The sequence below is a fragment of the Ptychodera flava genome, chromosome 14 (assembly GCF_041260155.1).
Source record: "Ptychodera flava strain L36383 chromosome 14, AS_Pfla_20210202, whole genome shotgun sequence".
Lineage (NCBI taxonomy): Eukaryota > Metazoa > Hemichordata > Enteropneusta > Ptychoderidae > Ptychodera > Ptychodera flava.
Genome location: NC_091941.1, coordinates 29,901,079 through 29,922,895, shown reverse-complemented (window position 1 = coordinate 29,922,895; position 21,817 = coordinate 29,901,079). Strand labels below are relative to the sequence as shown.

General features: G+C 38.5%; 2 protein-coding genes across 3 annotated transcripts in view; both read right to left on the bottom strand.

The window, feature by feature from the left end:
* LOC139150105 (sodium-coupled monocarboxylate transporter 1-like) overlaps positions 1-21,817 on the bottom strand; it is a 53,396-nt gene that overhangs the window by 7,944 nt on the left and 23,635 nt on the right. The gene's annotated exons all lie outside the window — the stretch shown is intronic.
* Positions 6,640-17,089, bottom strand: LOC139150108 (sodium-coupled monocarboxylate transporter 2-like). 2 transcript variants are annotated; one of them, XM_070722278.1, is made up of 9 exons: positions 16,932-17,089; positions 16,402-16,469; positions 12,845-13,005; positions 10,391-10,528; positions 9,334-9,419; positions 8,977-9,024; positions 8,553-8,626; positions 7,493-7,580; positions 6,640-6,753 (listed from the first exon to the last, which is right to left on the bottom strand). In XM_070722278.1, the coding sequence occupies exons 1-8, from the start codon at positions 16,996-16,998 to the stop codon at positions 7,494-7,496; spliced, it is 729 nt and encodes a 242-aa protein (XP_070578379.1). In that variant the 5' UTR covers positions 16,999-17,089; the 3' UTR covers positions 6,640-6,753; position 7,493. The 2 variants fall into 2 exon arrangements, with proteins under 2 accessions (XP_070578379.1, XP_070578380.1); XM_070722279.1 differs by having other exon boundaries at positions 16,763-17,019.

Here is a 21,817-nt window from a genome sequence, read left to right as displayed (position 1 = left end):
GTTTGGGGTCATCCCTGTGGCGATGACCCCAATGACTCGATCGCGTTCGCCACGAGTACCGCTGCGATATCACAGCTATCCACGGGGCTGTGAACACTCTGATACTTGTGGGAGGCCTGGGGTACCCGGCCCATTGTCATTTACTGACTGGGGAACGTGTCTCACTGAAGTACGGATGGATAAAGCATGTCATTTACTGATTTTTGGAAATAAAGCATTCGTCATTATCGCAATTGCTTGCCATATGCGGCAAGATTGGATGAGCGAGGCCGGTCCGCTCGCCTTGGTGTCTTGACGCCAAATGAGCCTATTTCCGGTTTAGGCGTTGGGCTTACAGCAATGCATTATAGGATATCTTCCAGGGCGGCGTGGATCAGTGTGTGTGTGTGTGTGTGTGTGTGTGCGAGTAGATATACGCATGCGTATTTCGTTCCCCCTCATGTAAACTTTTCAGAGCAGTGTGTGTGTGTGTGCGAGTGGATATACGCAAGCGTACTTCGTTCCCCTCATGTAAACTTTTCGATCCTGTATGTGTGTATATGTATGTATGTATATATGTATGTATGTATGTATGTATATGTATGTATGTATGTATGTATGTATGTATGTATGTATGTATATGAGTGTGTGGGTTTGTGTGTATGTGCGTGCGTGCGTGCATGAGTGCATATGGGCTATGTATGTATGTATGTATGTATGTGCGTGCGTGCGTGCATGAGTGCATATGGGCTTGTGTATGTAGTATGTATGTATGTATGTATGTATGTATATGTATGTATGTATGTATGTATGTATGTATGTGCGTGCGTGCGTGAGTGCATGTATGTATGTATGTATGAATGTATGTATGTATGTATGTATGTATGTATGTATGTATGTATGTATGTATGTATGTATGTATGTATGTATGTATGCACGTACGTATGTATGTATGTATGTATGTATGCACGTACGTATGCACGTATGTATGTATATGTCTGTCTTCATAGGTCTTGTGTGAATTGGTTCACATATATGTATGTTTTTTCACTCATATATGTATTTACTTATGTCTGTATTGATTTATTTATACTTATGCTATAGTAGTTTTTTATTGATAAATGCATGCAAATACTACCAGGCGCCAAATGTAAAATAATTATTTTACACATTAGAAGAACATATTCATACGAAAAGGGTGTATTTGCATGCATTTATCAATAAAAAACTACTATAGCATAAGTATAAATAAATCAATACAGACATAAGTAAATACATATATGAGTGAAAAAACATACATATATGTGAACCAATTCACACAAGACCTATGAAGACAGACATATACATACATACGTGCATACGTACGTGCATACATACATACATACATACATACATACATACATACATACGTGCATACATACATACATACATACATACATACATACATACATACATACATACATACATACATACATACATACATACATACATACATACATACATACATACATACATACATACATACATACATACATACATACATACATACATACATACATACATACATACATACATACATACATACATTCATACATCATACATACATACATACATACATACATACATACATACATTCATACATACATACATACATGCACTCACGCACGCACGCACATACATACATACATACATACATACATACATACATACATACATACATACATACACAAGCCCATATGCACTCATGCACGCACGCACGCACATACATACATACATACATACATAGCCCATATGCACTCATGCACGCACGCACGCACATACACACAAACCCACACACTCATATACATACATACATACATACATACATACATACATACATACATATACATACATACATACATATATACATACATACATATACACACATACAGGATCGAAAAGTTTACATGAGGGGAACGAAGTACGCTTGCGTATATCCACTCGCACACACACACACTGCTACTCGGAAAAGTTTACATGAGGGGGAACGAAATACGCATGCGTATATCTACTCGCACACACACACACACTGCTCTGAAAAGTTTACATGAGGGGGAACGAAATACGCATGCGTATATCTACTCGCACACACACACACACACACACACTGATCCACGCCGCCCTGGAAGATATCCTATAATGCATTGCTGTAAGCCCAACGCCTAAACCGGAAATAGGCTCATTTGGCGTCAAGACACCAAGGCGAGCGGACCGGCCTCGCTCATCCAATCTTGCCGCATATGGCAAGCAATTGCGATAATGACGAATGCTTTATTTCCAAAAATCAGTAAATGACATGCTTTATCCATCCGTACTTCAGTGAGACACGTTCCCCAGTCAGTAAATGACAATGGGGCCGGGGTACCCCAGGCCTCCCACAAGTATCAGAGTGTTCACAGCCCCGTGGATAGCTGTGATATCGCAGCGGTACTCGTGGCGAACGCGATCGAGTCATTGGGGTCATCGCCACAGGGACTGTGGCGATGACCCCAAACAATGACCCGAGCGCGTTCGACACGCCACAAGTACCGCTGCGATATCACAGCTACCCCGTGGATTGTTGTAGCGAAGCCAGCAGTTTTTCTCACAGAAACAAGTTGCATAATGTACTCAGTAAAACGTTGTCAGGTACATGTAACATGAAAACTGACTGAGGTCGAAGTGACTACGGCACCGGGATTGATTTGACCACAAACAACGACAAGAGGGTGTGAATTACTTGGGTCGAAACGGACAGGGGTCGAGGTGACCTGCTGCCCCGGTCCTCAACTGCAGGCCTGACGGCCTGGCTATGTTTACATAAGGCGTCCACATTTTAGAAAATCACTAAAAGTAGGCAGAAAGAAAGCCCCCATTACGTGAAAACGCTAGGGGTCGATAGGGGTCGGATGACAGTTTGACACATTTCGTACCATTAAGAGTCGAATGATACTACATTGACCGGGTTGACCATATGACTTTCATCAAAAAACGTCCGGGGAAAGTGAATACATTTGATGTTTGACCAAACTTTACAAAGCATCAATTTTTCGATCAAAAAATTCACGCGTAGAACTAATGAAAATTCGTAAAAAAATACCACTGCCTTGTACATCAGGCACTAAAATGTCGTAGGCGTGAAAATGAGTTTATTAGAAAATACACAGTGGCTCTTAATATTAGTTTGAAAATTCCAGTTCTCCGTACTCCGTTGCTGTCTAGTTCCAGTGGGCATACTTGGCATTCCAGACATTCATTCCCTGCTGAGTGGAACTACGTACGATCCTGAGTAAAGTAAGGGGAGAACCATTTGATTTCTGGGGGGGGGGGTATGGAGGAAGAGGGTATGGGAGCAAATTTTTTTTTCCTGTCAGAGTGACAGCAATTTTTTTTTTCTACTGTCAGACCTGCATCAATTTTGTTTTTCCAAATGGAGTAGCAGTGCAAATTTTTTTTTATTGGTCATCAAGTTTGTAATGTGTTGTATATAAGGGAGCCGTCATTATTGACGGCCTGAAACTCCGAAATTTCGAGTGACCCTCCCCCCTTCACCAACCATGATGAATTTAAGTAACCTCCCTCTCTAACTCTGAAATTTTGACCATTCCCAACTTAGAAAAGTTAAATACCAATACATGTAATTACAGCAACAGTAAAGACCTTTCAAATCTTGATGTACCCTGCTAGACTATCATCAGTTATCTCATGATGGTTCAAAAAAGGTGAACACATCAAAATGAAATTCAAAGTCACAATAAAATAAAAATATAAAAGATCACGCAGTATCTAACCATATAGTATATTGTTTAATTTGGATGGATATTATGACAGGGTTTTCACTAGGATATCTGACCGGCAGAATTTGAAAGTACAGTTGGAGAACATGAGAGAGGCTTAGGGGGAAGTGTCACAGGGGCTTTCCCCTATCTTACATGGAATTTTTTAAGATATTGATGTGTGCAATGGTGCAGTCTGGTGCAATCTGAGAGTTTTTTTAATTTGTTAACTAAGTGAAACTATTAGAATACCCCAAGGGGGAGAGCACGAGAGGGGGGTTCCCCCTCTCGTATTGGAAATTTTGAGAAATTGATGTGTTTAGCCTAATGGTGCAATCTGAGAGGAGTTTCAGTTTATTTTGCACTCGGTAAAACTGTTTGAAAATGACATTGAACACTGATATTTTTTACATTTTTTGCATGATCAGTTTTTGAGTCACAATATTCAACAACCAAACAATGACAATACAATTTGTGAAAAACAGTTCTGTTTGCCAGAGACTGAAGACAAATGAATATACAGGAACAGAAAATCTGTGACCTTCTTGTGTCATTTCTCCAGCTGCCAGCTTCTAATGAAAAGCCTGAATATGGTATGTTTGCGATCCGGTGTTTGTGGTCAGAAAAACAAGGCTCACACATTGTATTTCATCATATTTGTTGTTCCTCAATTTTTCATTGTCAAGGTACATCTTTCTAACAAATTCATATTGAGAAAATAATATTGGTTTTAACACTAGTTTATTGACTCCTGTCTTGTGTTTTAAATTTTCACAATTTACAGAAGTCAAATAGTCCCCTTTAGATAGTGCCTATGCTATTGAGATATGGCAACAGAAATCCGGAAATATTATTTCTTGGGTCAGAAAATGGAAGGAAAACATTGAGTGTACTGAGGTGTAAAGTAGACCCATGTAGTGCATGCTTATATCATAAGTGCTGGGAAAAGAAACATAAGAATTGCTTGTGGTAAAACATTTGCGCCGCCTATGGCGGCGCGCCGGCAAAGAATACATGAGAATAAGGTTTCCAAATTTTGGTTATTTCTGGTGCATTGTGACAATTTTTTTTCTCTTCTGTCTGTTATGACAATTTTTTTTTCTCAGGCCATGACAGGATCAATTTTTTTTTTCTTCTCTCTCACCTGGTGACAAATTTTTTTTTCTCAAAATCCTCCATACCCCCCCAGAAATCAAATGGTTCTCCCCTAAGCAGAGAGTTTAGAGAGCAGAGAGTTTAGCAGTAAAGCTATTGCTTTAGTTCCAGTAAGCTGTTGCTGTAGTTCCTGTTGAATGCTGTATTTAACCATTAAAGAATATAAGCCGAATGGCAGAGAGCTGTAATACACGACTCCCAGTGTTTTATTGGCCTGGGTTGGGCCGTTAACCCCAGCAGAACTTCGCCGGCATGGCAGGTACCATTAAGTCAGAAACCCTTACGGGGCCTCTAAGCAGTGTAGTATTACTCAGGCCGGCTACCACTTTACCACTGTGTAAAGCCCTGTACGAACCCGACTCACGACACAAAGGCAAGAAAGAGAAAAAGTGTCGCACATCTTTGTCATCGTCACTAGCCTTCGACGCCGCGAGGTACGTAGAGTCCGAGTTAGGAGTGAGCTCCCCGGTGTGGCACTTCCGGGCCTGCAGATCGTCGCGTCAGTGTGTGTATCTCAGAGAGAGTAGCAATGTGTGTGTTGTGTTTGTTGTGTGTGTGTGTGTGTGTGTAAGTGTGTGTGTGCGAGTGGATATACGCATGCGTACTTCGTTCCCCTCATGTAAACTTTTCAGAGCAGTGTGTGTGTGTGCGAGTAGATATACGCATGCGTATTTCGTTCCCCCTCATGTAAACTTTTCCGAGTAGCAGTGTGTGTGTGTGTGTGAGTGTGTGTGTGTGCGAGTGGATATACGCATGCGTACTTCGTTCCCCTCATGTAAACTTTTCGATCCTGTATGTGTGTATATGTATGTATGTATGTATGTATGTATGTATGTATGTATGTATGTATGTATGTATGTATGTATGTATGTATGTATGTATGTATGTATGTATGTGCGTGCGTGCGTGCGTGAGTGCATGCATGCATGTATGTATGTATGTATGTATGTATGTATGTATGTATGTATGTATGTATGTATGTATGTATGTATGTATGTATGTATGTATGTATGTATGTATGTATGTATGTATGTATGTATGTATGCACGTACGTATGCACGTATGTATGTGCGTGCGTGAGTGCATGTATGTATGTATGTATGTATGTATGTATGTATGTATGTATGTATGTATGTATGTATGTATGTATGTATGTATGTATGTATGTATGTATGTATGTATGTATGCACGTATGTATGTATGTATGCACGTACGTATGCACGTATGTATGTATGTGTCTGTCTTCATGTCTTGTGTGAATTGGTTCACATATATGTATGTTTTTTCACTCATATATGTATTTACTTATGTCTGTATTGATTTATTTATACTTATGCTATAGTAGTTTATTTTTATTGATAAATGCATGCAAATACACCCTTTTCGTATGAATATGTTCTTCTAATGTGTAAAATAATTATTTTACATTTGGCGCCTGGTACAAATACACCCTTTTCGTGTGAATATGTTCTTCTAATGTGTAAAATAATTATTTTACATTTGGCGCCTGGTAGTACGCACCTAAAAAAATCACTATTGGAAATCCCAGACAATGCGCTCCAAAAAAGTATACCTTCCTCTCCTACAGTAAATTATCCCCTTGTGAACGACAAAGTCGACCAAATTCAATATAGTGACAAACAAATGTTAAATATTTATGGTTTTTTTTATAACAGCCTTACTCATTACTTTTCCAGCTATGGTGTCAACTCTGTCATTAACATAGATTGGTTTCTCGGTGCGCTTTGAGCGCCATCGTCTCCATGGTTTCACGAAGTCTTCCAAAGTTACGGCGATAAGGGCGTTCAAGCTGGACGACACAGTGCTAAATTCAAAAGAAGACGTTGGCATAGTATGCCGATGATGGGGAAGTTCATGCAAAATCACAATAAATTCAAATGCACCTTTCATTCATATATAATATATATATATATATATATATATATATATATATATATATATATATATATATATATATATATACAGAGAGACAGACAGACAGACAGATAGACAGACAGACAGATAGATAGATAGATAGATAGATAGATAGATAGATAGATAGATAGATAGATAGATAGATAGATAGATAGATAGATAGATAGATAGTCATTACCGTCAAATACACTGAAGTACCCGCAAGTTTGATTTAACAAACCAGGATCACTGTACACGGAATACATTCCTAAATGTAAGCTATTACACAGCGAATACACGCTAAAAAATGAAATCCTTTTTTTGTTTGAAGATAATACGAGGGAAGGCTTTCGTATATATTCGAGCTGTTCCGTAAGACATAGTACGTTTGAAATTGGTGAAACGGGGACAGCTCTTGGGAAATTTAAAAAGTTTCAAGCTAACAGAAGATATGTCCACTCATACAATATCACCTACATATTGTTCTTTCTTGTGCATTTTAAACGTCCAAATGACTATCTTGGTCACTAGTTGTGTTTGTATCAAGGGAATTTCCAAAAGTAGGCCCTTCATTCACTTACAGTAGCCACAGGCCAAACACGACAGAGAGAAATCTAAACGCTATATTTTTTTCAATGTGTTGCACTAACCTCAATGATCCGGCAAAAATGCAAGACATAAACAGACCCATAACCCTCTGATGTGACCAAACTGATCCCGGACAAAATAAATCAATATCTGTAAAGCAAAGCATCTCCTATCGTTATATAGTGTTTGATTCTGAAAGTCATCAACTATAACATTGTCTCCTTTTCTCTCGTTTTTTTAATTCTTTTGATATCTTTTTCATTTTTCACTGATCCTCCCTTAAAATTGAGTTTAATGACTGAAGTAGCTAACTAGTATGAAGATAAATCAATAAATAAATAAATAAAATAAAATAAATAAATAATGTTATCATTTCCTCTTTATTCAAAAAACGACCTTCACTCTCATTATATGTTTGGGACGTACCATTCTATTTGAAGGTGGTGTTAAAATTTGATAAATAATATTTGTTTTGGTGGCGACATTTTGAAACCTACTCAGAGAGTTTGTTTGACGGCGTAAAATTGTCAGCACTGATAATGTGCAGCTTTTCTGGTATAGAAAGATTACATGGCTTTGCTCGATGCTTTGTCAATAATTGACCACCAGACGTCAAAGACTTGGTCCTTGTCTTTTAAATTCCATATAAACTTTGACAATTCTGTTACATTTCTGTATTTGTCGTTACGGAACGATTGCATGTGGTTTGCGAAGCGCGACTTGAAGGTAACAGATGTTATTACTTTGTATTTGAAGTAATTTGTGTTATTATTTATAACGCTCTGCTTTCCGCATCGAGCACTGTAATTTCCCATGATGACATCTGTACAAAGTCCCTGTTGGTTATTTTGATGGCAAGTGCAAAGAGAATATATGAATATTTATAATAATTAATCGCTTTTAAAGTCCAAGTCAATTGTCTCTATATCCAATCACAACATTCAAGAGTCACTCATCATCGATATTTTCCCGCCCTCTCCGACGACATTTTACTACAAGTAGTATGTGACTGCTCCAATTCTTTTTGGAGACACATAATCCATCTTGCTGTCAGTGAAAGTATACTCTCGAAATGTTTGATAACATTAAGTGCTTGCCGTACCAATAAAGTTGAAGTCTTACCTGATCAGAAGATTCGTAATTGGGTTCATAACGAGGCTCTATATTGCCGTGGTCGTTCGATGGGAAGGTCAGGACTACAGAGGGACCAAAATATAGGTTTATAGTCGCCTGTCATGTTTCAGTAATAGACCACATAATGATTGATAGATTGTTTCATGATTAAACTTAGTCACATTTTTATGGATGCATTTGATACGTTTATTATTCAGGGGCATCACAAATCCTTACCATATATGTCTGATTCATCACACGTACTTCTCAAACTGCCAGTAGAGTTCATTTAGTCTTTGTAATATTGTGCAATGCAGAGGATTCATGGATGACGAAATCAATTTTATAGAACTTCATTTACGGTGATTTTCTCGCTAATATACTACATGCGCAAAAGCTATTACCCAGATAGATGTCGATAACTATTACCAACCTGGCGACAGCGTAGCATTGACGGCTGCGTCAACTCGAGTCAAGAAATCTATGGAGATTAAAAAAACAAACAATAGTACGATGATCAAATGTATTTAAAATTGTGCGGGTTTTTTAAATATTCAGGCAGCTATTTGTTTGAAGCCTTAGAGTTCATAGCAGTTTGATTTTCATTTGTGTTAAAACTTTGTCTGCTCCATAGTCACACTTTGTGAAAATGTTCTACGTAGAACTGACCACATCTTATTGATCAAAGTTTTGCATTACAATACACTGTATGCGCAGAGATATGTTGTGACGATATTTGCACCACGTTGCTCAGTACAAGGATACAAGAGTAATGTGAAGAGGGCCTTACTATTGTAATAGGCGTAGATAACAAGACCACATAGATACGTCAGCGGTAGGAAAATCCACTGAAATGGTAAGTTTAACATAACAGATCTGAAAGAGAGATATTGAGTGAATTTGACATCATTTTAAGGACGACAAAGAAACCGAGATGACCTGTTTATGGCTGGATTTGTGCCCCATTTGACTGGTGCCGACAAAGGTCACCGAGCCCGTAAGGCTAACTGATAAGCTAGACCTGTTCTAGTTGATATGATACGAACAATTGAAATTTTTTTCAATATTGCTGTTATCCTAGCAACTGCTCACCTGGTTAGACAATGGATGACGACATCAAACGGATAAAATCGAATAAATATTCACAAGGTATCATACAGGAAGACAGTAAGCACCAGTTGTAGATTACAGATTCCAACTGACATGTAGATGTACTGTTCCAAATATTCTTGTTTTGTAAAACATTTACTTAAAGGGACAAAGTTGGCCATTTTTCATGACTTTTGTTTGATACGAGATACTACTTATATTGTTTGACATGTCGAAAGATACTGAATGAATGGATGACCATGCATATATTCGACCCCGGTTTTAGACACGATACATGAAACCATAGTGAAAATGAATTAACGGTCATGAACATTAATTTATTTTCGCGATGGTTCCATTTAATTTGTCTAAAACCGGGGTCGAATATATGCAAGGTCACCAATTCATTTTTCAACATGTCAAACAATATAAGTGGTACAAAATTCATGAGAAATGGCCGACTTTGTACCTTTAATAAGTACAGAAATTATCAATGGTCAAGTGTTGTGGTGATGTGTTTCGAGTATTACGATGTAAATTCCAACTGATCCGAAATATACCGTTGTCGATATTTTGCAAGTATTAAACACCGCAATCTCTATCCTAATTCAAAATTTTTCCCTAGCATATTTTGATAAAGCGCCTTGTTATCGGAATTTTTGACCTCCTGATTATTTAACTAGATAATTTGGGTCCGTAAAATACACTAAGTTATCTTAATATCCTCGCGGGAATTTATTTGGAAACATGAAACTTACACCTTCGCCTGTTTCATATTCTTGGTACTGATAATTCTTTGGATCGAGGCTTGGCCAAGGAAAATGGCGGCGAAGTTCACGCCACCACCGATAGCACAACCAAGGAATGTCACTCTTTCAGTTAAGTCAAACGGAAAGCTATTCGGCAGTACACAAGAAAATAAAAACGTAAAAAATAACGAAGAAATGAAAACGATAGAGAGTAAAATTACACAAGACAGACTGAGACATTAACAGACAGACAGACAGACAGACAGACAGACAGACAGACAGATATATTGTAGACAAATCCAGACAGGAGACAGAGAAAGGGAAACGATACACACGGACACAGGCAGAAATAAACGGAAAGAGAAATTGTGAAATCCGCTGAAATCATTTGCTACAGAGTGGAAATTGGATGCAATACGGAAATGTTATACGGCGAAATAACGAAAGAGCGAAATGGAGACATAAAGCAACTGAAATACCAGAAAAATTAATTGCCGCCTACAATATGCTTGGTACGATGTCAATAACCAACGTCGTCATTTACAATTAGTAGATTGATTTGAATGGTATCTTAAATATCCTTGACAACCATGACCTTCCGCTAAACTTCGCTGTGCTATCTTTTATCTCAATATAGCTGTTTAACAGTTTCAACATTGGCGGCGTGTACGCTGTTACATTGTGGCAACACGTAAACATAAGCTATCATCCCGGCTTTCATGACCACCCCTCACCCCTCCCCGTATGCAACGCAAAAAGGAAAATAAAAGATATATGCAACATCTATTATAAAATAAAGGAAATGAAGGCAACTTCATGCATCGGATCTACCATTGTTAGCGCTAAGACATAGCGAATGACTGGATCATTGTATTTTGGAAGCCGCGTTTACGACAAAGGGGGTCGGGGTAAACAGAGGGGGCGGGTCATTTAGACAAATTGAAAGCTACAAGGGAAATTCCTAAAGATATGAAGAGGAAGAGGGGGCTACTGAAGTTTTGGGGAAATGTAGTGAAACTTTCAGTGCAGTAATAAAATCACATAAAAATTAATATAAAAGAATGAAAACCACTATAGATTAAACAATGATACAATTTCATAGAATGATGGTACAATTTGATATATAGATGTGACCAAAGGTGGAAGGAGAGCTGGGTCATGGAGGAATGCTCTCAGCAGATACCATTAATAGTTCACAGGACCTAGGGCAAAACCGAACTATAATGAACTCACCATTTATTATTACAGAAATGTATGTTTTAATTGACTTTAAGTTCAATAACCATTTTGACAGTTAACCATACCCATCCAAATTAAACAATACTATATCGTTGGATAGCGGTTATAGGGTGAGCTTTTTAATGTATCCATATTTTGTTGAGACACTGAATTTAAGTTTGTTGGTTTCACCTTTTCAACCGTTATGAAGCAACTAATGAAAATTTAGCAGGGTAAACAAGGATTTAAAAGGTCTTTACTGAGCCGTATCAGTAAATTATACAAATACATATATTGATATTTAACTTTTCCAGGGGGGGGGGCTCAGTCAAAATTTCTGTGTTAGAGAGGGTAGTTACTCAAATTTATCATTGTAGCTGATGGGGTTACTGGAAATTTCAGATTTTCGAATGTAATGATCCCGACCTCCAGGCCATAAACAATGACGGCTCACTTAGTTTGTGTGGAATTCATGGCGAGACACCGGTGAATCTATTGTGCTTTGACTTTTGTCATGTCACATGGGTACCAGAATACGGGTTTATGTTTGTCATTCGTCCTAACGGTGTTTCAGAACCAAACTTGGATCCCTTCATCAGCCGCCCTATAATGTTATGTATCCCCCCTCCTTTTGGTTTGATGATAGTCAACTTCCCTTTAAGAGGAGAGGCCAGATTCGTTACAAGAGAGTCAATTATTGTTGATTTTCTCTATATGTGTCTGATCCGGTGTGGGATATCATAATTGGCCTATCATCGACCAAAATTCTGGGCGCTTTGTGTTTTCGTATTGGGCCATACTTCAAGCTTAAACAGTGCTACAGCTCCATCTTCGGAGCGTGTAGGCTCTATCAGATCCGGGAAGAATATGTAAAGCCACGTAACATGGAGACGCTGTGTAAAGATTGCCAGGGGACAATAGGGAGAGTGATTGGCGTGAGTAATTTACATCGAATCGACCGTCTGTTAACAGTGGCAATACAATTTGCTGTTTGTCGGAATTTATTTCTCTTTCTATTTCTCAGTTTCTTAACCTCTTTATGTCTTCATTTCGCCGTTTCATCATATGCCAGATTACATCATAGCTATATGAATCCGTAATAGTGACTGGGCAGTGCCTATAGCGAAAGACGTCCCCCTTTCTGCTAAATCTCTCCTTATCTCCTGTGAAATGAGGAAGTCTAACTAATTGCGAATGTGAAAAAGGAATACGGTGTGTAAACTTGTAAAATATGGCTCAACTGACTAGAAGAGGCTTTCTGCAAGCCTGCCGTCTGCTTTATTGAACTCCCACACGTGGGACATTCCACCAGCTTCGATGGTCCCGAATACGATGATGAGGATTAGATCGATGAGGATGATCATAAAAAGAAACACGTCTGTCCAAATCACTGCCTTCATGCCTCCCTGGAATAAAAAAGTGTCCGACCCTGATGAGTTGAGGCCACTGCTAAAACTTATCAGTCCATACCATTTCTACGTGAAGTGGAAATTTTCACATCAAATACCCACTCTCGGGTACGGTACTTTAAAAATCATCTAGTAAGTTAAACCACTTTGCTACTTTGTACAACTTCTGCGTTATACTACAATGTTGATGTCTTTGTTGGTCGGATTGTAACTCCTTAACTCGTTAAACGAAAAATGGCGACCGACGTAAGGCACTCCTCTTCAGTGACGGCAAATCGAATAATCGATTGTTCTGATCAATATGATACCGAATGAGAAATATATCATGCTGCATCAAGGAACAATGGGAGCAACGGGCAGTCAACGTATTCATTAAATATGATATCGATTATGGGGATAATTGCCGAAACTTTTGAAAATACTTTTGTTCTATCAAACAGGTAAATTTTCTAATTGAAAGAGAACAGTATATTTAGCCTTCACTTGCTAACACCAGAGTTCGCGTTTACGCAAAAATCGTGCGTATTTACGCATTGAAATTGACTCTCTACGCATTTTTTTCATCGTTATGCGTTTTCTATACGCAAAGGATAACACCGAAAGCACTCCCCACGACTGAGCTTAGGCGACAACCAGACGAAATTTGTTGCAACACATTTCTGTCAATCACTCATTTTGTGTGGAAAGTTTTGGATTCTCTGGGCGTTGTCTGAAAAATCGGAATCGTAGTCCACACGTTATCACGTTAGGCACGTTATCATGTCAGCTGTGCCTATGAATTACGTTGCTAATTTTCAGGCGAGCGATAGTTTCTGAAAGTGAGTGATTGACGGAAATGTTGCGACAAATTATATAAATGCCAACCGTGCACGATCATCGCGTCTCGCTGTTCCCAAATTTTGATCAAGAACACATGCAGCATGGCGTCGAAGCAGACAAATCTGTTTTCTTTCAACTTTGCTCTACGAGTCCGTGAAAAAAATGATTCATTGGTAGAGCTCGTCGGAATCCCGATAAATTTTGAACACTGCAGAAGTGTCTGGATGGTAACCGGTCGTTCAGGCACCAAGTTGTTTCGGCCCAAGTCGTTTCAGCCTCTCAATTTCCGGCCCCAAGTCACTTCGGCACCGCAACCCAAGACGTTTCGGCATCTGTGTTTCGATTTTTTTTCAAACTATTTAGTAATTGACTGATCCGTCATATTTGTAAGCGTGACCTTTGCGTTCTGAGCAGTACTTTATGTGCATTTTGTGTGAATTTGCCGTGCTGTTTCGTCACCACTTTCAAACTTTAATTTTGCCGTGTCGGCGGCTATTGATATCGATAAACTTGTGTCACAGATTTGAAAATGATATGAAGTTTTTTCTTACGGTCTCTTCCAATGTTCTCACTAAGATTAAAGCATGTACGTGAATGTTAGTTGACACTATACTTTTTAGTACTTTACTTTGATTTGTAACATTACGTTCCAGCACTACCGGTAGTTCCCACAGATAGCCTACAGCGGTGCCGAAACGTCTTGGGTTGCGGTGCGGTGCGCATGTATACCCTTCACTGTTACGTTTCAACATTGTTCAAGTTGTTCGTTAAACTGTTTTCATTAAAATAATGTTACATCGTACAATCCAAATATGTAGTGTAGGTTTATTCAACGGCACATTGTATTGTAATAATATCAAAATAAGGGCCGGGGTGCAGCTACGTAGTAATACGGCGACAACAGGTGTACGATGTGGAACTTGACCAGGTTTATTGACTGTGGTGCCGTGCGGGAACGGCCTATCTCGGCCGACCCTAGGCCTCCGTGAGAGATGGGGCTCTGTGTAAAACAGAATCTCCAGTGAATACCCCTTAATCACGAAAGCAACCTCAATTTATACATTTACAGTTCTTTGTCGGCTCAATCGTCTTAGAAAGTACAATAAATATAACTTTGAGTTCTACCGACTTTTGAAAAGAAACAATGTACAAGTTATCAGTTTGCCCACATAACAATATTGTTTAAGATCCAAGCCGTGAAAGTATGAAAAGCACCCTACCAGCGTCTTTCTATTGTCCAACTTTGTACACAAGGGAATCTATGAATAATCATGAGAATTCATACTATACGGGTTCCTGAACGGCGGCGCCATTTAATTAGAACAAAGAATTGTGAAATGCATCTTTGCGCCAATTTTGAAAGATATGTGGGACATAATCTCACGCCCGTGCTATTTTTAAGAAGGTAAATTTACAGCAAATGAGAAAATTATAGAAATATGACATATCAAATTGTAAGGAATGTAAGAAAAGTGTTCTTGCAGTTCTATCTGACCACAGTACGCGTAGATTGAGTGAATACATAGATCAGGCGACATAGGAATTAACGTTGCGCTCGAAACTTTATTTCCCAGGTCAGCCTGATGGCCTGCCTGGGGCAACTCTTAACTCCGAGAGCCTGGAGATGTGCTCACTCCAAGGCCCCCAAAGTCTGACTCCTAAATTTACAATACTTGTCGACAAGAAAACTTGCCAACGCTAGTTTCACAATGATTAATACGTAGTATGCATGAGACATGTCACAACGCCATTGTTTTAAATCCAAGCTGTGAAAATATGAAAAGTGATACTTAACAGCTACAGTTCTGATAAAAGTTCGTCTACATTGTCTTTCTATTGTCCAACCTTGCGTGAGACATTTCATGCATAATCATAGGAATTCACGAGACATGCGGGTGCCTGGAATGACGTTGCCATTGAATTAAACAGAAGAGACTTGAAAATGTAAATTTGCTTCCAATTTTGAAGAATTACACCTCCGGTAAATCGTGGGAATTCAAGCCCAAGTGGCGAAATGTTGAAATTTGGCGAATTACTAGAATGAAGATTTACAGTAACCGGTGCAAATTATAGAAACATGACAGTATTTTGCAGTCAGTTTTTTCATCAATCGAGTGCGGAAGCGAAATTACGCACTCAAATCCAGCCATTACGCAATTTTAGCAGACTAATGCGTATGCTGTACGCGAGGAGAAAAAAGTCACCGCGAACACTGAACACACTATTAAATTTTCTTATTCTTAAAACATAATGTCGAAATAAATATTAGCCTCGCTCTGAGACTGCTCTTTGCACAATATGATTATTGTTGACAAATGAATTATAGTGCGGAACAGAATTTGAAATCAACAATGACACGTAACAGTAAACATATACCGTCTCTGTAGAAAAGTTGTGCACAAGGCATTTCGACGCAGTTTTTTAGAACGAGTAAGAGTATATATAAACAGCACAAAAATACAGGACAATACATCAAAATTATATGGAGCTTTTTCAGTGTCTGCGGGTCATCGTACATGAATAGAGGGTTAATGGGGTTTTCTCATAGCCAGGAAAAAAGGAAGTGGGACTTACAACTGCCGTGTAGAACACACAAATACATCCGGTGATAAATACGCTGATACCCAGAGGAATTCCATTCACTGGAGAAATTAAGCAAAGCAAAACAATGTTTAAACTTTTTTGTCATTTCCTCGAGAAGTGGTGTAAGGGTGACTGTGATTTCTTAACGAGATTTTATTTTGGCATTGTGCAGAGTTTTTGGCCAGCAGATACGTTGATCAAAATCAGTCGTTATTCAGTAGACATAAAGAAATAATTCAGAGTCGAAAATGCTTCCATATGTTACCAGACACCACTCTGCACCTACCGTTCCGACGGTCAAACGATAGCACTAAGATTTGCCTTTGAGTCGCACGTGATATGAATGACCTACCTGCTTCGAAGGCCAGAGCCGGACCAATCATCGCAATGGCCATGTAGAACACAGTTTGAAATATAAAAAGCCCAGATATGAGGACCCGTAGGGTGTAGTTGTCGAACCTCCATTCGACGTACTACTAAAAGCAAATAAACCAAGAAATAAAAAAAAAACTGGAGAGTACCTTGATTTACTTTCAGTACTTTCCTCTGTAAATACTTCGTCCAAATGCGAGCTGGTGTTAATGGCATTGTTTGAAAAAAAGAGAAAGTTCAAAGGTCGAAATAGAAGGTGACCTATCTTTGGTTGCTGTCTCTGAGATGCCTCATAGTGTAGTGCTCTATATTTTTAATATTAGCGGCATGGTGACACCGTGACACTTCATAAAAACGGATGATGTATTTTGCACGTTGGAACTTTGAACGAATGCACTCTGTGAAATGATAACATATAATAACATGTGGTCCCAGGCGGCATTCCATCTATTGCATTGACAAAGGACAAAATTTAATATTTATGTCTTTTACGACCTTCGCCGTCATTGCCGAGAGCACGCCTTTGTTTCACCTTAAATAGCGAAACAATGTGGGAGGAAAAGAATGTATCTGATATATGTGCACTGTAAAATATCTGTCATGGTTTGGTACTCGGAAAATTCTTTGTCATGCTCTTCGGCGATCTTAAACTTGAAGACATACATGCGGTGGCATGACCTGTAAACAAAATTTAGCAAAACAAATAAACTAAAGTGTGTAACCTGACCTCATATGCACTTGTAAGTGGCAAGGGTTGGAAGATGGGTACATAGAGATACGCTACCAGCGGATAGACCCAGAGAAAACAGAACATATATGCGGCATATCCCAATCCGTGGATGTAAATCTCGGCCGGTGTCCCAAGCAATGATACGGCCGACATGAACGACACCAGCAGGGACATGGCGACTGGGAGTCCGCTCATGCTTCGATTGGCCGTCAAGTATCTGGAAGAAGAAAAAAAGGCATCATGATTTACTCTTTCTCGCCTTTTGATCTTTGCTTTCCACTTCTGTCCACATGGATGTTTTACATAACCGCTTTATCAGGGAGACTATACATGCTCCTTGCGACAGTGCTCAAACCTACTACATAACAGAAAACAAAACACGTCTTATATCATTAACGACTAGATGCCAACGAGACGTTGTGTTCAATGGACTGACAGTTTTTTTTTCTCTATATATCATAAAGTTAGCTGATTAATACAAGTGAAAACGATCTCGAGAGTTAATGAACAGAATGCCAAATTTGTCAACATTCAGCGACAGCCATCTCGATCTCACCAATGGTTAAGGTGGCGTCATCCTTTGACCTATTGAAACTTAAAGAATCGGTCGTATGCAATGATCGAGATACGATGTCAATTTCTGGCAGATGGCTTCCCATCCATGGCCATGATGAACCATTGATTTTCTCGGAAACCATACCTATCTTCGGCGCCAACTGAATCTGCAGCCCACCTTTAAAGGGAACCATTGTAATCTTTGAGTTATTAGACGACAAATTTACGAGAGTATCCAAAATTTCAGATGCCCGATTGCTGGAAGTATAACTGCGGCCAAGACTACCGTAAAGACCAAACGATTTGTTGTTTTTATTGCCGCTTGTTTTGGTTGCATCTGTTTCATCATGATTCTCAGTTACAAATTTTCACCTATGATCACAGCCTGCAGCCGATAGCAGCTGCACTGTAAAAATAGCGGACGCCAGACGCGTCTTTACGCGTTCAAAATGTAGATGTCGGTGTTCAAATTTGAACGGCTAGTGTTCATATTGTTAACACTAGTGTTCATATTATTAACAATGATGTTCTAAACCTGAACACGTAGTGTTAACAACCATCTCCTTCAAGTGTTCAAAAACTCAGCATGACAGAAATTTTGCAATACTGTAAAACAATTAACAATCGTTAGTGTTTTTACTATACTATGGCTATATTAATATACTACTGCATCGCTGTTAGGCAAACGTACACGGATTTTGATATAACGAATTTCCCTCCAAGTAAAAAATATCTCCGGTCTAATATTACTGAAAGCATTTTTTTTCTAAAAAGGAAAGTATACAAAATAATTTTACACGTTTATTACGGGTTGAAATTTTGAAATTTGGAAAAGAAAATCAGATAACCACCATGAACGTTTTAATTTTAACATCGGCGTGCAAGAGGCGTTCTACTTCTTAACACTTGGTGTTCAAGTTTGGTGCCTCTTCTTATCCCGTCATGCATCAAAACGGAAGTTGCGACATTTTTCTTGTAAACGCACGCTGAAGTCGTGATCGTGCGGAAGCAAGACCAGAAAGGGTAAGTTTTCTCTCCAAAATAGTAAAAGGTGTTGAATTTTGAAGCATCTGTATTATTATCCTTTGAAATAATCTGTGTAGTACTTTGGAATAGCTAAAATACGTGAAGAAACCTTGTTTTCTTTCAGCGGCTTGTATACCATACACTAGCTTTAAATACGCAGCGGTGTTTTGGGCCATGGCGTATCGATCGCAGTCGGGTCAAGGGTCATCACCGCAAAACTGTGGCGATGACCCTTGACTCGAGCACGATCGATATGCCACATTACCGCTGCGTAATCACAGCTAACACATGTCTTTTAGTAATCACAATCGCATATAAAACATTAGTTAAACATCGCAGAGTGTACACTCTATTGTTTCAGCATATGAGAGTTGGCCTTTCTTTTACTTTTCATCAGTTGATGACAAGAAGAAGCCAATATTTTGTAACAGTATCGAAAAGAGGCACTATATGCCAAAGTCACCCCTTTTCCTTAACCTAATAAGGCCACCTTGTCTTTCATTTAAAGTCTTTTGTCGCCATATTACCTATTGTTGCATTATTTTCAGGATGTGAAAAGTTGGATTTACCTGGTAATCGAAGAGTTATTACAGAAGCTGAAGGTATAGAAATTGAAGAAGATGAGTGTAGAGGTAGCTGTCTGGAAACAAGCTTGAAAACCTCAGTTCATCTCTAGATGTAGATTTAAACTTCCGAGGGTCAGTAACTGAAATTTGATAAGTTTCTGTATCTTTGTTCTGAATTTATCTAAGCTTTGGTAAAACGCTATGATCAACTAAATTTACTGGAGAATACGTGTAGTCTCCCTTATCGGATGCAATGGTTGAATGAAGAATTAAAGCAGAAAGCGACTGAAAATTCAGAGTGAAAAATATACACTATGAATTTCTGACTTTTCTGAAATTTTCACTCTGAATTTTTTGTCGCTTTTTCCTGCTTCAATTCTTCATTGCACCCTTGCATCTGATGAAGGAGATGTCACGTCTTTGAAGGCTTATGCTCCAGTAACATTTAGTTGATCATAGCCTGCTACCAAATCTTAGATTATTTTGTATTGTAGATCAACACGTCTTTTGTTCTCGATTTGTTACTGTTTTTTAGCTTTGCTTTCAGCGACGCAGAGCTTATCTAATAGGTGAATGTGAGTCATCGTCCTCAAATTTTCAGACCCCAAGCTTTTTCTTCAAAACGGCCAGTATGATTCCTTTAATATTTGGAGTACAGGTTCCAAGAGATTACCCTAATCATATATGTTCAAGTTATGGTGAAATACGCAAATTTGTATTTTTGAGGCGAATTTGCTATTTTTTGGCAAAACCTTCTTCTCTCTTACTGGTGGTTCGACGTCTTCAATATTTGGTAAACATGTCCCTAAGAATGACTTTGTAAAATTTGAGCTAGTTGTGATGAAATATTCAAATCTTTATTTTTCATGGCAATTGTTTTTCGTTTTTGGTCAAAAAATCTTTACAAATCTTCTTCAAAACTACTTAATGAACAGCTTTGATATTTTTGACATAAGTCTCTGCGGATAGCTTTTTCAGATCGTTCAAATTATGAAGAATTATGCAAATTTATATTTTTGAGACATAAAAGACATTTCAGACATTTTTAAGACATAGGGAATTATCAGAATGTAATATATTCAATCTGCAAGTTTTTTATTTTGGGGTCAATTTTTACCATTTTTGGACAAAACATTTGTATCTTAAAAATTACCCGTCTGGTAGCTTTGATATTTGCACACATGGTTTTTTTGGATGATCTCCATTTGATATGTCCAAATCATGGTGAAATCTTCAATTGTGTATTTTTTGCAGTGTTTTCCTCTGACAAACTTTACAAAGTGGCCATGTTTATTTTCCCATTTTACACTAAATAATTGTATTTTAGTCAACTAATTTTTGTGTATTTTTAGAATAAAATAATTTTACTGAATATCAGTGGTCCGTTATGTTATTTCCAGGCTTGAACACCCCCTGAACGCCAAAAGTTAATGTGTTCAACAAGTGCATATCATGTGTTCAATCCTTTAACACACTTATCGTTGAACGGCGTCCATGCGTTCAAAAAGTGTTACAGCCCTTTGAACGCGTAAATGCGTTCAAATTTTGAACACATTTCATGTGCAACGTGTGTTCAGATATGGAACACCATGTGTTCAATAACACATTTCATGTGCAACGTGTGTTCAGATATGGAACACCATGTGTTCAATATAATGTCTGATGAACACATAGTGTTCAAAATCTGCACACATGTGTTCAAAAAATTGAACGTTGGTTGAACACATAGTGTTAAATTTCTGAACGTCTAGACGCGTTCAAAAAGTGTTACAAAAAGGCGTTTAATTGGTGTTCTATCCTTTAACACTTAACTTTACAGTGTGCAACAGGTCTGGCTCAGAACATACAATTGGGCTCAGCCCCACAAAAAACAACTTTATTTTGTGGGTATGGAATTAGTATGTCAAGGAATCCAAGTTAACCTCGAGGACAAATTTTCGTTTTCTGGTACTTACTCTTCTGTGGACTTTTGCTTCTTCCAGCCATGATAGATCCCCTGAGCGGCAACAAAGAGTAAAATCGCAACAAATATAACGATATCTAGCGGCCACAGTGAGTAGTCGGACGATGACATTGTTGGCAGTGTTCACCATCAGGTCCCTTGACAGATTCTTGTAGGTTTCGTATAGGGAGGTCAAAATGTCGCCCGTCAGTTGTT

Coding starts and splice junctions, on each gene's coding strand:
- LOC139150108 (XM_070722278.1), bottom strand. CDS start 16,998: ATGCCATTAACACCAGCTCGCATTTGGACGAAGTATTTACAGAGGAAA. Junction 13,006..16,401: donor GTGTGTTCTACACGGCAGTT/GTAAGTCCCACT, acceptor TTTTTATTCCAG/GGAGGCATGAAGGCAGTGAT. Junction 8,627..8,976: donor CAATGCTACGCTGTCGCCAG/GTTGGTAATAGT, acceptor GTCCCTCTGTAG/TCCTGACCTTCCCATCGAAC.